Source organism: Mirounga leonina, unplaced genomic scaffold (assembly GCF_011800145.1).
Source record: "Mirounga leonina isolate KUSES-001 unplaced genomic scaffold, KU_Mleo_1.0 Mir_454, whole genome shotgun sequence".
Lineage (NCBI taxonomy): Eukaryota > Metazoa > Chordata > Mammalia > Carnivora > Phocidae > Mirounga > Mirounga leonina.
The window spans coordinates 1,652,823-1,665,449 of record NW_023270763.1 but is presented as its reverse complement, the minus strand read 5'-3'; the positions used below and the strand labels follow the sequence as shown (position 1 = coordinate 1,665,449).

Genomic DNA, 12,627 nt, shown 5'->3' with positions numbered 1-12,627 from the left:
GGTGCTGCCCTCCTGGGGAGCAGGGCCGAGGACATGATCTGAGCGTCCACGGGAGCCAGAGGCCACGGGGATCTGCTCAGCTGCCCCTGCCCCCCTGCCCCCCGCACTGTGCCTGGGAGTCTGGTGGGGTGAAGTTGAGGGCCCCTGGAATGGTTTTCTCGGATTCCCAGAGGTCACGGTGGCAGGATGGTTTCCACATAGCAGGTGCCCGGGGTGGGGGGGCATGTGCAGGGGGCCCCCCAGGGGCTTAGAGCAGTCAGGAGGGTCTGGATGAGCTGAGCCCACAGAGGGCAGGACTGTCCCTGTGTCGGATGAGAGGTGGCTATACCTGGCACATCCCTGGAGGCCAGCCGGCCGTCCTGGGCCTGTGTCGGGCAGCAGTGTGAGTGTGTGTGGGGGTGGGGGCTCGGGGGCACTGGGTGCACAGACGGTGTTGATTTCCAGGGGACAAGCCCCAGGGAGTGCCATGGGGGCCCTGGCCTGGTCTCTAGGGTCAAGTGTGCTGTGTCCCTCCCTGTGTGCACGCTCACTCTCTGACCCGTGTGCGCCTGGTGGTCGGCGATGGCGGAGACAAGGCGAAGTGGTGCTGTTTGTCCAAGTGCAGCAACGGTTCCGTCCTCTCAGCTGCCCGGACGCCCGTTTCTCTGCAGACTGCACCTGGAGGCTGGAAGGGCAGAGGAGGCCGGGTGGGGGGCGGTGTCCCAGCTGGACTCTGCAGGAAGGGTCCGTGTTGCCGTGGCTGAGCCGCTGTAAGCTGGCCTCACTTACTTCAGCCACTCAGACCCCTCCTTCTTGCCTCCCTCCGGCACCCGCAGGCCCAGAGGGCTCTGTGCCTGGAGCTCTGGGGCTCCTGTGTGCTTAGGGCCCGGGTGCTTCCTGCTCTGAATCCCTTCTGTGTAAACACAGGTAGGGTGCTTTCTCCTAGGCCTGCAGCCCTTTGAGCTCACTGCTCCCCGGCCCTGAGCGGTGCCGGAGGAGGTTCTGACCGCACTACAGGATTCCTGAGATTCATGCCCTCCGGGGGGGAGCGCAGACTCCTGGGGGTGCGCCCGGGTCTGATGTCCACCTGTGTGCCCGCACACAGCATGGGGACCGAGGGTAACTTCTCTCCCCACAGACAGGTGTGCTTCCCCGAGGAGACCATGCACACCGCAGTCTGGGGGCAAGTGTCCTTTTGGTCCGGCCAGACGACCGGGTCAGGCCGGGACTCGGACCCGCCGCACGTGTGGGTTCTGCCTGTGCCGGCGGAACAGCCACGGGGGTGTGTGTGTGAGGGGAGACCTGCGGCGCCCCAGCCCGCGTGAGGCCCCGACCGAGGCTCGTGCCTTCCTGGGCTGACGAGAAGGGGCAGCGCATCTGCAGAGCCCAGCACGTTGGGGGTCGTTTTGGTCAGTGGCCTGTTCCTGGGTGGTGGCTTGTGTTCTCACCCCCCGCCATAGAAACGGGTTCTCGGGCGCCGGGAGCGGGTCTGCGCCACCCCGCGGGGCTGCTCCCGTGGCCCTGTGTGCACTTGAGCCACAAAACGTGACCTCTGAGCCTCCTGTTCATCCCTGTCCGATGCTGCTCACCCACCCGTGGCCTGCACGTGGCTGGTGAGGGACAGGTGACCCCAGGACAGTGGAGAGCAGGCCCTGCCTTGCATGCACTGGGGCTGGGGGCGCATGCACTGGGCAGCTGCTCGAAGGTGGGAGGGCCGGCGCGGGGAGGGCCTCCTCACCCAGGTCACCAAGGAGACTTCCAGCACCAGAGACTTGCCCTGTGCTTTTTGGAGAGGATTTGCTGGTGACTCCGTGTTCCCTTGGCCTGTTCCTGAGGGGGAAATGAGGAGGGGCTCTTGCCTGGAGGGGCGTTTCTGGTCCATCCCCTCCCTCCCCCCAGGCCCTGCAGGGAGGTCAGCAGACAGATGCAGAGACTTGCTGGGGGTGGGGGGGTCATGTCCTCCCTGTGCCCTCAGCTGGGGGCAGCAGAGGCCCCTTTTTTCTGCACAGAGCCTCCCTGTGCCTGAGCTGCAGGGCCTTCCTTGTCTTCCACGGCCTGCATGGTCCAAATGCCACGGGGACAGAGCCCTGCTCCCGGACTCAGGCAAGGCTGGAGTGGAACCCCACCTAGGACCATCCACCCTGGACCCTGCTCTGCTCGCTGTCGCAGGCAGATGCAGAGCCGGAGCGGAAGACGCAGTTCTGATGCGCGCACGGGACCCTGGCTGGTTCTGTCTGCCCTTGAGTCCCCTCCTCCCTTGGTGACACAGTTTGATGTACGGAGCACTTTATAAGAAAGGCTGTAGGGATCAGTTACTGCTACGCCCAGTAAACTGGAATTGTTCACAAATGGCATACATTCCAAAGTTTTTATCAATAAACACGAACAACCATTAAATCTGTTTATGAAAGTTGGGTAAGTTGTGTGTTGTCTGCCTCCCCCCTTCCTGGTGGTCAGAGATGTGGACGAGAACACCCTGTCCCTTGGGGTCCCATAGGGGACAGCCTCCGGTGCCTTAGACCAGGGTTTTAGCCCTGGGCCATGACTGTTCCTCAAGTTTCCCCTTGATGGAGGGGTGGGGAACAAGGAGGGTACAGCTGCTCGCCCACACTGGTCCCAGCAAGAGCCCATGGCACCGCACAGGGCAGCACCCGGCCCTCCAGCTGTCCCCTTGGCACTGCTCTGTCCCAGGGAGCGGTCACGGCCCAACCGGGCCCTGCGAGGAATGTGGAAAAGGTAAAAGGTCTTTATTTTCGCCCACCCCACCCCACCCCCAAGACCCCAGCTCTGCCTCGGGCTCAGTGAACGGGTGAAGTGGGTCCCTTGGCCCGTAGGGGCCAGCACACTTCTGCCTCGTCCACCTCATCCACCTCGCGTAGCGTGTAGTCCAGGATGGTGTCGGGGTCCTGGAACTTGAAGTACCCGTGGAATTTCTTCTTCTGGAGCAGGAGGGGAAACCAGTAGCTGTCATCGGGCCACATGTCCGAGAAGGGGATCTGGTCCAGCTGGAACCACCGAGGGCGCATTTCTGGAGCAGGTGGAAAGAGCACGGATGTTCCACCCAGGCTTAAACTGCCCGTCAGTGAGCAATGACCAGGCAGGTCTGTGTGAGGAACCGGGCGTACTCGGGTTCAGTCCTCCTGGCTGTGTCACTTTGCAGAAGAGGAACGAGGCTCAGAGCTAGATGCCGGCGCGGCGCCTGCCTCCCGGGACCCGGACCTGGTTTCCCCTCGCCCGCTGGGGTGGGGAGGGACGGACTCCAAGACTCACCATCGCTCTCCACGGGTGTCCCCTGGACACTGTCTGTGCAGAAGATGTGCACGTCCATCAGCTCAGGCTCGCCCACGAACTCAAACACGATGTGGCCCACCTTGTGAAGTGCGTCCACAGTCAGGCCGCTCTCCTCCTGCAGCTCCCTGCGGGTGGGCGGGGCGGGTGACCCTACAGCAAGGTGCTGGGGAACACAGAAGCACTTCCCCACCTGGCGACCCGGCGGGACTTTGCAGTCATCTGGGGACCTTTCAAATACCGATTCTGTTCAGAGGTTCTGGTTCAGGGCGCACAGGCCGACCCAGCTCAACAGCCCGTGAGCCACGGGGCAGCCCAGGCCTGGCCGAGTTCAGCGGCTGGGGGGGGGGTCACAGGGGTGGGCGGCGGAGCTGGGGACCTCCCACCCTGTCCGGTTCCTGCTCTTCCCACGGGACGGCAACGGCCACACGGATGCTACTCTTCAGGCTGCAGGCTCCGGGGACCTGGGTCCCGAATCCCCTCTCCTCACACCTGTGCTGAGAACCATGGCCTCCCAGGGAGATGCCCCAACCCTCCAGCCAGCTCCCCTGTGGCTGATCACGGGACAGGGGCTTCAGGCCTCCTCCCAGGGACGCCTTTCCCACCCGAGCACAAGTGTGATGCGCGACAGCAGAACCAGGCCGCCCCCCCGGAACGTTCTGATGCTGGCGTCAGTTTTGAAGTAGCCCCCAAATCACATGTCTGCGGTAGATAATGTGGCCAGCACCCCTGGACGCCTCCCCGGAAGGAGCCCTCGTAACCACTTCTGTGTGATCTTTGGGCCGCCTCCTCCGTGCCTCCCTTCACATGCCCGCGCGTCTCACGCCGGAGCAGAATAACCCCCACCCCTCACGGAGCTCGGCCAGTTTCCCAACTGGCGTGGGTCACCGATAGTAACGGCGGCCAGCTTGCAGTGGCGAGGCGCCCGTGAGGAGCAGCTTCGCGCGCACCCCCGGACCGCTCTCGTCTGCCCGGCCAGCTGGCTCCTTCCCTCGTCCTTCACGCGGCCAATGCTCTCTGGAGGCTCTGTGCTCGGAACTCGGGGGGCTCCCCGGGCCCCGGCAGCCGCGGAGCTCCGTCTGTTCCTTCCCGAGTCTCGCTGCCCTACGTGTATTTTTGTTTCTCTAAGTGCTCTAATTACGCCTGACCATTTATAGTTGTATGTAAAGAATGGCTTTTTTTTTTTAGCTTTGATCTCCAAGTTCTGTTAGGAACACAATGCATAATTGCTTCCTGTGCCTGGAATGAGAAGCCAGGGAAACCACTTTGCTCATTAAATACACACACACACACATTGGGTCTTAGCGGTCTGATCCCAGCAGATGCCTTCCTCCACTCGGAACCCGCCAGAGCTGCCAGGAAGGCCCACAGCGGAGTCACGTGAGCTGGCTGCCGCGGTAGACCAGGCCCGAATGGTTCTGAAAGCCGGAATTTATTCACTGACGTGGTTCATTAAAATTAGACTTGACCTAAAAACATGGATGTGTGTGTTCACTTGGGGGTACAGATGGCGCCCCAGTTAAATGTCCTGGCACCCCGTGGGGCCTCCCCCAGCACTCTGGCAGCAGGCTGGTGGGGCTCGCTTTGAAAAACTTCACCTAGTGATTTCATGTTTTGACTAGTTTTGGTTAATCTTCCCCAAATACACAGCAGTGCACGAAATATCAATAATCTCACTTCCCAGGCTGGGATAATTAGCGGGGATGACAGTTTCAGTTCTGCTAAAGTGTCGGATTGTGTGTGTGATGCTCAGCTCCCCAGATGGCAGAGAACGGGATGAATCATGAATTAAACAAAATGACAGCAGCCGAGTGTCTGGGTGGGTGGGTGGGGGGGGCCCTGCAGTCCTGGGGCTCTGTTCAGCCACTCAGCTCCTGAGGTTCTCTGAACACGGCACTCTGTGGCCTTGCTGGAGGCATCAGGCACGCTGGCCAGAGAGATGGGACCGTCCACCTGCCTACAGCCCAAACCTGACTCTGACGAGCCCCAGCTCCCCAAGTGCCTGTAACCTACCCCCCCCCCCCCCCCAAGAATGCTGCATCCTCGCTGCTCAGATGCTGTTCCCTCAGGGACGACCGCTCGCGTGTACATGGTCACCCAAGCCTGCAGGTGGAGAGGGTACGTTAACTCAGCTCTAGACCGGCGGCCTGCTCTGGGATCTGTAAGGGCACAATGGGAGTGCGGTGGATAAAGCGTGTGCCAGGCTCCCTGCAGGGGCCACCCCGACTCACTTGCCTGCAAGAAGCCCAGGGCTGTTCTGGAGTCAGTCATCCTTCTGGCCTGTGGGGCCTGAGACACATCTCAGCCTGTTCCTAAAGTGGATTAGAATGTGCCATCTGGCCTCTCCCTCTCACCCCACGGGGGCAGGGGCACAATACTCCTTTGTCGGAGGTTGTCCTGACTTCTGGTCTACCGCGGCAGCCAGCTCACGTGACTCCGCTGTGGGCCTTCCTGGCAGCTCTGGCTCCATGACTTCTGGGCTGGTACCCCAGTGGCCCTGGGGAGAGGAGATGGGGGTCCCGGAGAGTGCTCCTCGAAGCCGACCCCAAGACTAGGAGCCCATCTGATGGTGTGGGGCTCTGGGGCTGAACTTCTGCCCTCAACCTCAAGGTAAGGCCTGTCCCGGCCTTCATGAAGAATGTCTGCAGCACGATGGCCTTGCCCTCTGCTTCTGAGCGTGGAAATCGTTACTGACCCGTGGCCATAGCAGGATGTCCTCCAGGGGGAGCAGCTGCCTGCAGGGGCACGACATGCCCGTGTGGACGCCCAGGGGGGCAGCTGGGAGGAAGCGCCCTCCACGGCCTCTCTCGCTGGATGAGGCCTCCGGAGTGTGAAAGATCATGAGCCTCTGAGGATAATGAACACCTTTAGAATATGGCCGTGAGTCCGACAACAATAAAAGGTCGCTGATTTCACGAGGGCTCCGTGCTCTGCGGTGAGGTCAGGACAGCGGGACGAGTCGTGGGCCATGGGACGACCCCACCGGCAGCCTCTGCAGTCAAGCGAGCGTCTGGAGGGCAGACCCCAGGGCCCAGCACAGCATCTGGCCGGCTGTGCCGAGCTTCTTCAGTTACCCACCCGGTCGCGGGACGCCACTGGGGACGTGGGACAGGAAACAGACGTCAGGCTCTGTGTCACATCTGCCCTGTGATCATGCCAGACGGGGCTGCAGGACAGTGGAAGACGCGGTCTCTTCAATATGATGCTGTGTCAGCCAGACATCTGGACGGATGAATCTCAACCCTCTGCCTTACATCTTACCCCAGACTCCATTCCAGAGGGAGTGGCACTCTAACACTCCTGAACATTCCAGAAGAAAACTTAGGGCAATGTCTCCTTAAGCTTGGGTAGGCAAAGATTTCTTTAAAAGGGTGTAGAAACGCTGCATGTAAAGAAAAAGCCATATGTGGAATCCCATTAAGATGAAACTTCTGCTCATCGAAGTATCGCTAAGAAAGAAGAGGCAGGCCACGGAGAGGATACTTGCAGGAGACTGGACGTGGCCGAGGGAAGACTGTGAGCTGGAGGGCATCTCGACAGAACGGCCCAACACAGAACAGCAAAGAGAACAAAGATCGGACAAAACTGAACAAAATATCAAGGGTGTGGGACGGCCAGCAAACGTGTGAGCAACAGGAATGCCGGCAGAAGAGAGAGAAGACATGACTGAGAATGTTCCCGATTAGTGTCAAGGACGCCAAACCACAGGTCCCAGAAGCTCAGCAGACACCAAGCACGACAGATGCCAGATGCGTTACCTTCCAAGTGTAATAAATCAAAGATAAAAGATCCAGGGGCCCCTGGGTGTCTCAGTGGGTCAAGTGTCCGACTGTTGATTTTGGCTCAGGTCATGATCTCAGGGTTGCAGATCGAGCCCCGTGTTGGGCTCCTTGCTCAGCGGGGAGTCTGCTTGAGATTCACTCTCTCCCTCTGGCCCTACTCACACGCTCTCTCTCCAATAAAATAAATAAAATCTTAAAAAAAAAAAGATCCCGAAAGGAGCCCAAGGAAGAAAGCACCTGCCCCACAGAGAAACAGGGTAGGAGTGACATCGGACTCCTCAGACACTGGGCGGGCAGGAAGAGGGAGGCGAGACAGCTGGGGTTCAGGGAAAAACAAAACAAAACACACTCACCTAGAATTCTGTACTCCCCTCCCCTTCAAAAGGGAAGGAGAAATAAAGGCTTTCTCAAAGACAAATTGAGGGACTCTATTACCAGCACACCTGCCTCATAACAAACGTGAAAACAAGTTCTTTAGAGAAAAGGAAAGTGATAGATCTGACCTGGCATCTGCACAAAGAACGCAGGAGCATGGAAGGAGTAAGTGAAGGCAAGATGAAACGGTTTTATTTTATTTTATTAAAAGATTTTATTTACTCATTTGAGAGAGAGAAAGAGAGCGAGCACAAGCAGGGGAAGGGGCAGAGGCAGAGGGAGAAGCAGGCTCCACTCCATGCTGAGCGCAGAGCCTGATGCGGGGCTCGATCCTGAGACCTAGAGATCATGACCTGAGCCGAAGGCTGACCAAGGCAGTCACTTAACCGACCGAGCCACCCAGGCGCCCCAAGATGAAACAGTTTTAATTCTTTTTTTTTTTTTTTTAAGATTTTTATTTATTTGCGAGAGAGAGAATGAGAGACAGAGAGCATGAGAGGGAGGAGGGTCAGAGGGAGAAGCAGACTCCCTGCCGAGCAGGGAGCCCGATGCGGGACTCGATCCCGGGACTCCAGGATCATGACCTGAGCCGAAGGCAGTCGCTTAACCGACTGAGCCACCCAAGCGCCCAAAACAGTTTTAATTCTTAACTGATGTAACAGGTAACAGTTTGTTCAAAGTAACAGCGATGATGTATCCGCTTACTTACACCCTGTGTGTGCACACTCGTACATAAGCTGAACAACAGCAAGGATACGGGGCTGGGGGCTGGAATCGGGATGTCTGCTGTTGCGAGGCAGGCAAGCCGCTCACGGGACGGGGCAGTGTTGTTTGAAAGCGCGCCTGGATTAGCTGCAAATGTGTATTGCAAATTTTGGGGCAAGTAGTCGAGCAGTTAAAAAGATAAGGATAGCTGACATGCTAAAAAAGGAGAGAAAGGGATTCATAGAAAGTGCTCAGTTAAAACCACAAAACCGAGAAAAGGAGAGGATGACAAGAAGAGGAACACCGAACAAGGGTGACAAATAGAATAGATATGAACCCAACTGTAGGAGTCTCCACCTGGAACATCAGTGGTCCACACGCTCCCGCAGAAGACAGATGGTCGGAGGGGATCCAAAAACTAGACCACCTGTCTACACGGAACCACGCTGGGTATAAAGATTACAAGCATGAAGTATAAAACGAAGATGAAAAAATACGGATGAACTGTAAATGGAGAAAGACACATGCCAACACTAACCAAAGGAAAGCAGGAGTATCTGTCCGAACTTCAGGCATCAGGAGTAAAGAAGGGTATTGCTGTGCTGGTAAAGGGGCCACTTCTCCACGATACGATCCTCAACACGTATGTGCCTCAAAATAGAGTCAAACTGCAGGAGGCAAAAACTAACAACTGCAAGGAGAAACACATGAATCCACGTCCTAGCGGGAGACTTGAAGCAGAAAATTGGGAAGAACGTTAAAATGTATAAAGAAGTACAGATCCCGAAGAGTAAGACAGGCAACCCAATTTTTAAAAAATGGGTGAAAGACTTGGGCAGACACTTCACAAAGCCCAGACATCCAAGTGGCCTGCAGACACGGGGCCGGCATGCCAGATCAACGGCCCCCGGGGCAAACACAGCCTCCAGAGGCATCGGTCCCTCCAGAGCGGCTGAAATCAGCCATCAGAAAGTGCGTGCTGCTGAGGCTTGGAGGGAGCTCCCATGCCTCCTGTGGGTGCATACGTGAGCTCGACCACGGCCGCCAGGAGAGCAGACACGGCATCAGGGACCCGGGACCATTGATGACAGGGCCACTCACAGCTGCAAACCGGGACAGGCAGGGGCCGTGGCAGCAGTGGGAGGCCGACCGAGAAGGATCCGAGTTCTGTCCTGGGGACAGAGAGCACGTGCTTCCTCATCTCGACGACTCGCGTTTCTTGCCCGATCCCAAGCCTGCTCTGCGGGAAGGCCACCATCGCACTCGGTACGGAGGGTCTTACGTGTGTGTCCCCTTCAGGAAATGCGGAACACAGGGCAGGAGGGATGCGCCCTAGGAAATCAGAGGCCTGCCAGTTTGCTTGTCGCCAGGACGGCAGAGGACAGAGGTGAAGCTGTCTGTACCCCACAAGGCCCACACCACACACCTCTGCACGGCCCTGCCCCTCAGCCTCTGGGCTTCTGTGGATGCTGCGTTCTACCTCCCACCTGCTTGGACCAAATGTCACGTCCTTTAGGAGTTTTTCCTTTGCCCAATTATCTGCCCTGGCTCTTCATTCTGGACGCCCCAGAGCACTGGCTGTCCCCTAGACCCGCTCTCTGCACCTGTCCCTGTGAACCTGATAGCCAGACTAGATGGGAGCTCTGCAGGGCTGGGGCCGGGACCTGTTCCCGTGTCCTGACACTGAGCAGGACCCCAGAGATCAGGACCCAGTGAATGGGCTCAGGAGGACAAAGACATTCGGTTGGTTGGCAGAGCAGACCACCGGCACTCACTGCTTGTCCATATTCCACGCCCACCCCCGGGGCGGCTCACAGGGCCAGATGCCAGAGTCTCGGCAGACTGGGCTCTGCCCCAGCTGTACCCTCCCCAAGCAGGACCGGTCACATGGCCTTGCACTTGCCAAAACCAATGACCCCACGTGGTGGCGTCGCCGCAGCCCTGGTCCCGGGCCCATGAAGGGAAGGGGCACGCCACAGAAGGCACCACGGCTTTTCAGACAGGGCTGCGGCCCAGCCGTGCGCCATGAAGCCAGCTTAGTGACCCACGATTAAAGGACAACGGGGTGGGAAACGTGCTTGTGGCCTGCCATCCGTGATAGCACCACGGCCTCAGAGACTAGACATTTCCTACGTGGTGGTCATGTTTAAAAAACCCCGAACTCGAGAACCACCGGCCTGTAGTGCCCGCAGCCTTCTTCCCTTCCAGAAGCCTCAGTGCTATGCGTGTGGGGCTCTGTTCTCTGCCCCAGGGAAAGCGGCCTTGATCAAGGTGGCCAACGTTCTTCAGAACAACATCAACAGTGGTGAAGGTTTGTGTAGTGCTTTGTGCGTTTACACACAGTCTCGTTGTACCCGCACATGCCTATGAGGAGAAAGAAGGCAAAGGGCTTGAAACCGGAGCTGTGTGATCGCAGACAAGCCGCTCGACCTCTCTGGGCTTCGCTTCCTGCCCTGGGGAAGTGCTGAGGATTAACGGAGCGTGTGTGTGCTCAAAGGGCTGAGGCAGAAACCTCGTCATCGTCGGCTCCCCCGAACAGACGGAGACGTCCGGTGACGGACCACCCCTTGGCTGGAAGCAGCCGCAAGCACAGCCGTGGGCCGCTCCTGAGTCCCCAGCGACAGCTGGCGCGGACCCCACTCACCGCCCTGCCACGCCCTTCGCCAGAGGCAGGAGCGGTTACTGTTATTCCCATTCTGCAGATGAAGGAACTGAGGCCCAAGGGCTCCATAAGGAGCTCCAGTCTATCCCCTCGGGAGCTGGCTGTGTGGGCAGGCCCGCCCCAACCTCACCTCTTGGCCCCGTCCTCGATGGTCTCTCCGTCTCGAACTTTGCCCCCGAAGCCATTCCAGCGGCCGGCCCCAAAGCCTCGCTTCTTCATGCCCAGGAGCACCCGCTGAGGCTGCAGCACGAGCACCAGGGTGTAGAGCCTGGAGGCGCCCATGGTCCTCTGGGGACCCCTGAGGAAGGCAAGAGGGCGGGCTCAGCCCAACCTGGGTGCGGACGGGGGCGGTGGAGGCCAGGGGCCGGGGGGGATGGGAACGTGCCGTGGCAGGCAGGGAGGGGGAGGCTGGTATGTCATCTCCCAGCCCTGCCACACGTGGCTGGCCTCAGGGACAAGGGAGCTTCTGGGCTAGAGAGGGGCCTGGCTCTGCGAAGCCAGTGGCAGCGGTGCCCAGGCTGGTGGCAGGGGGATGGCCGTGTCAGTGCTTGCCCCGCCTCAGCACAGAGGCAAGAGGGCAGTCCAGCCGTGGGCACAGCAGAACCACGCGGGTTAGCCCCTGGTCGTCGGGTCAGGCTTTAGGCCGTGGCCTCTTCACCAGTGGGGTCTTCTTCTGGCCTGTGGGGATCTGCCTTCTGCACCTCAGCAGTGGCAGACCACGGAGTCCCAAGCAGTGCGTAGCTCCTGACAGCGGAGAGCCCGCTCAGCAGGGCTGGCTGGTCCTCCCTCCTGCGACAGCTCATCTGCTCACAGCCGTTGCTGCCCTGGGGGCCACAAGGGTCCCCCTCCTCGAATGGGCGAGCACCATCCAGAGGAAGACTCCCAGGCTGAAGTCTGGGTGCTTGCTGGAGACATGGGGGAGGGCCAGGAGCAGGGCCCCTGTCCACCCAGCCCTAGCACGGCCTGGGGCCCACTGAACACAAGTCTCCCACGCTGGGGACCACGCTGGATGAGAAGCGGGCACAGGGATCCTTCTGGGAAGTTCCCGTGCCTGAGACAAGGCACCTTCAGGTGGGCCCTGGTGTTGGGGGTGGGTCTCCGTGCCTGAGGCTGAATGCCTGTGTACTTGGTCCTGAGGCTGACGGGGTCACGCCCAGAGCCCTGGCTTCCCAGTGAACTGTGCTGGTGACGGGGAGGATACCGGGGTGTCGGCTATCAATTAGGAAGCACTCACTGTATGCTTCTCAAAAAGTATTGTGTTTAACAGACCCAACAACTCCGAGAGCTAAGACTCTCGCTCCCCGTTTTCAGAGGAAGAAGCGGGCGCTGAGAGGCGGAGTGGGACCCGAGGTCAAAGGGCAGACTCAGTGCCCCAACCTGGGTCTAGTGGCTGTTGAGGTTCAGCGGGGGCACAGACGCTGGAGCAAGCGGCCTGGGTCCTCAGAGAGCCCACCTCGTGTCAGGGCCGGGGGCTTCCTCCCACTGGGCAGCCCTGCCTGTTAGCCGTGGGGCCGAGTCCAGTCACCTGCAGACTGAGGCCCCTTATCAGGGCTTTAAGAGACGATACCCGCCCTTCGCAGAGCACCAGGCCGGGCTTACACAGCGCGGGGGGGCTCGGGACCTCAGGTCCCCAGGCCGTGAGACCCCGGCAGTCCGGGATCCATCTCCTCCGGCCTCTGCTCACTGGCACCCCGCCTGCCCCTCTCCCCTCCCCTTCCCCTCCTCAGAGGCCCCCGAGCCCTGCACTCCTCTACCCGGTGCCTGGCCCCCCTCCCCGGTCCCCCCTCCCCCGGCCCCGCCCCTTCCCCTCTCTCCGGTCCCCCTCCCCCCTCCCAG

The 12,627-nt window shown here is 59.6% G+C and overlaps 1 protein-coding gene across 1 annotated transcript; it reads right to left on the bottom strand.

Annotated features, from left to right (window-relative positions):
* Nucleotides 1-2,007: 2,007 nt before the first annotated feature.
* NUDT1 (nudix hydrolase 1) lies at nucleotides 2,008-11,143 on the bottom strand. Its single transcript, XM_034988261.1, has 3 exons — nucleotides 10,922-11,143; nucleotides 3,250-3,395; nucleotides 2,008-3,007 (listed from the first exon to the last, which is right to left on the bottom strand). Exons 1-3 carry the CDS (start codon nucleotides 11,071-11,073, stop codon nucleotides 2,778-2,780), a joined length of 528 nt encoding a protein of 175 aa, XP_034844152.1. The 5' UTR covers nucleotides 11,074-11,143; the 3' UTR covers nucleotides 2,008-2,777.
* Nucleotides 11,144-12,627: the final 1,484 nt, after the last annotated feature.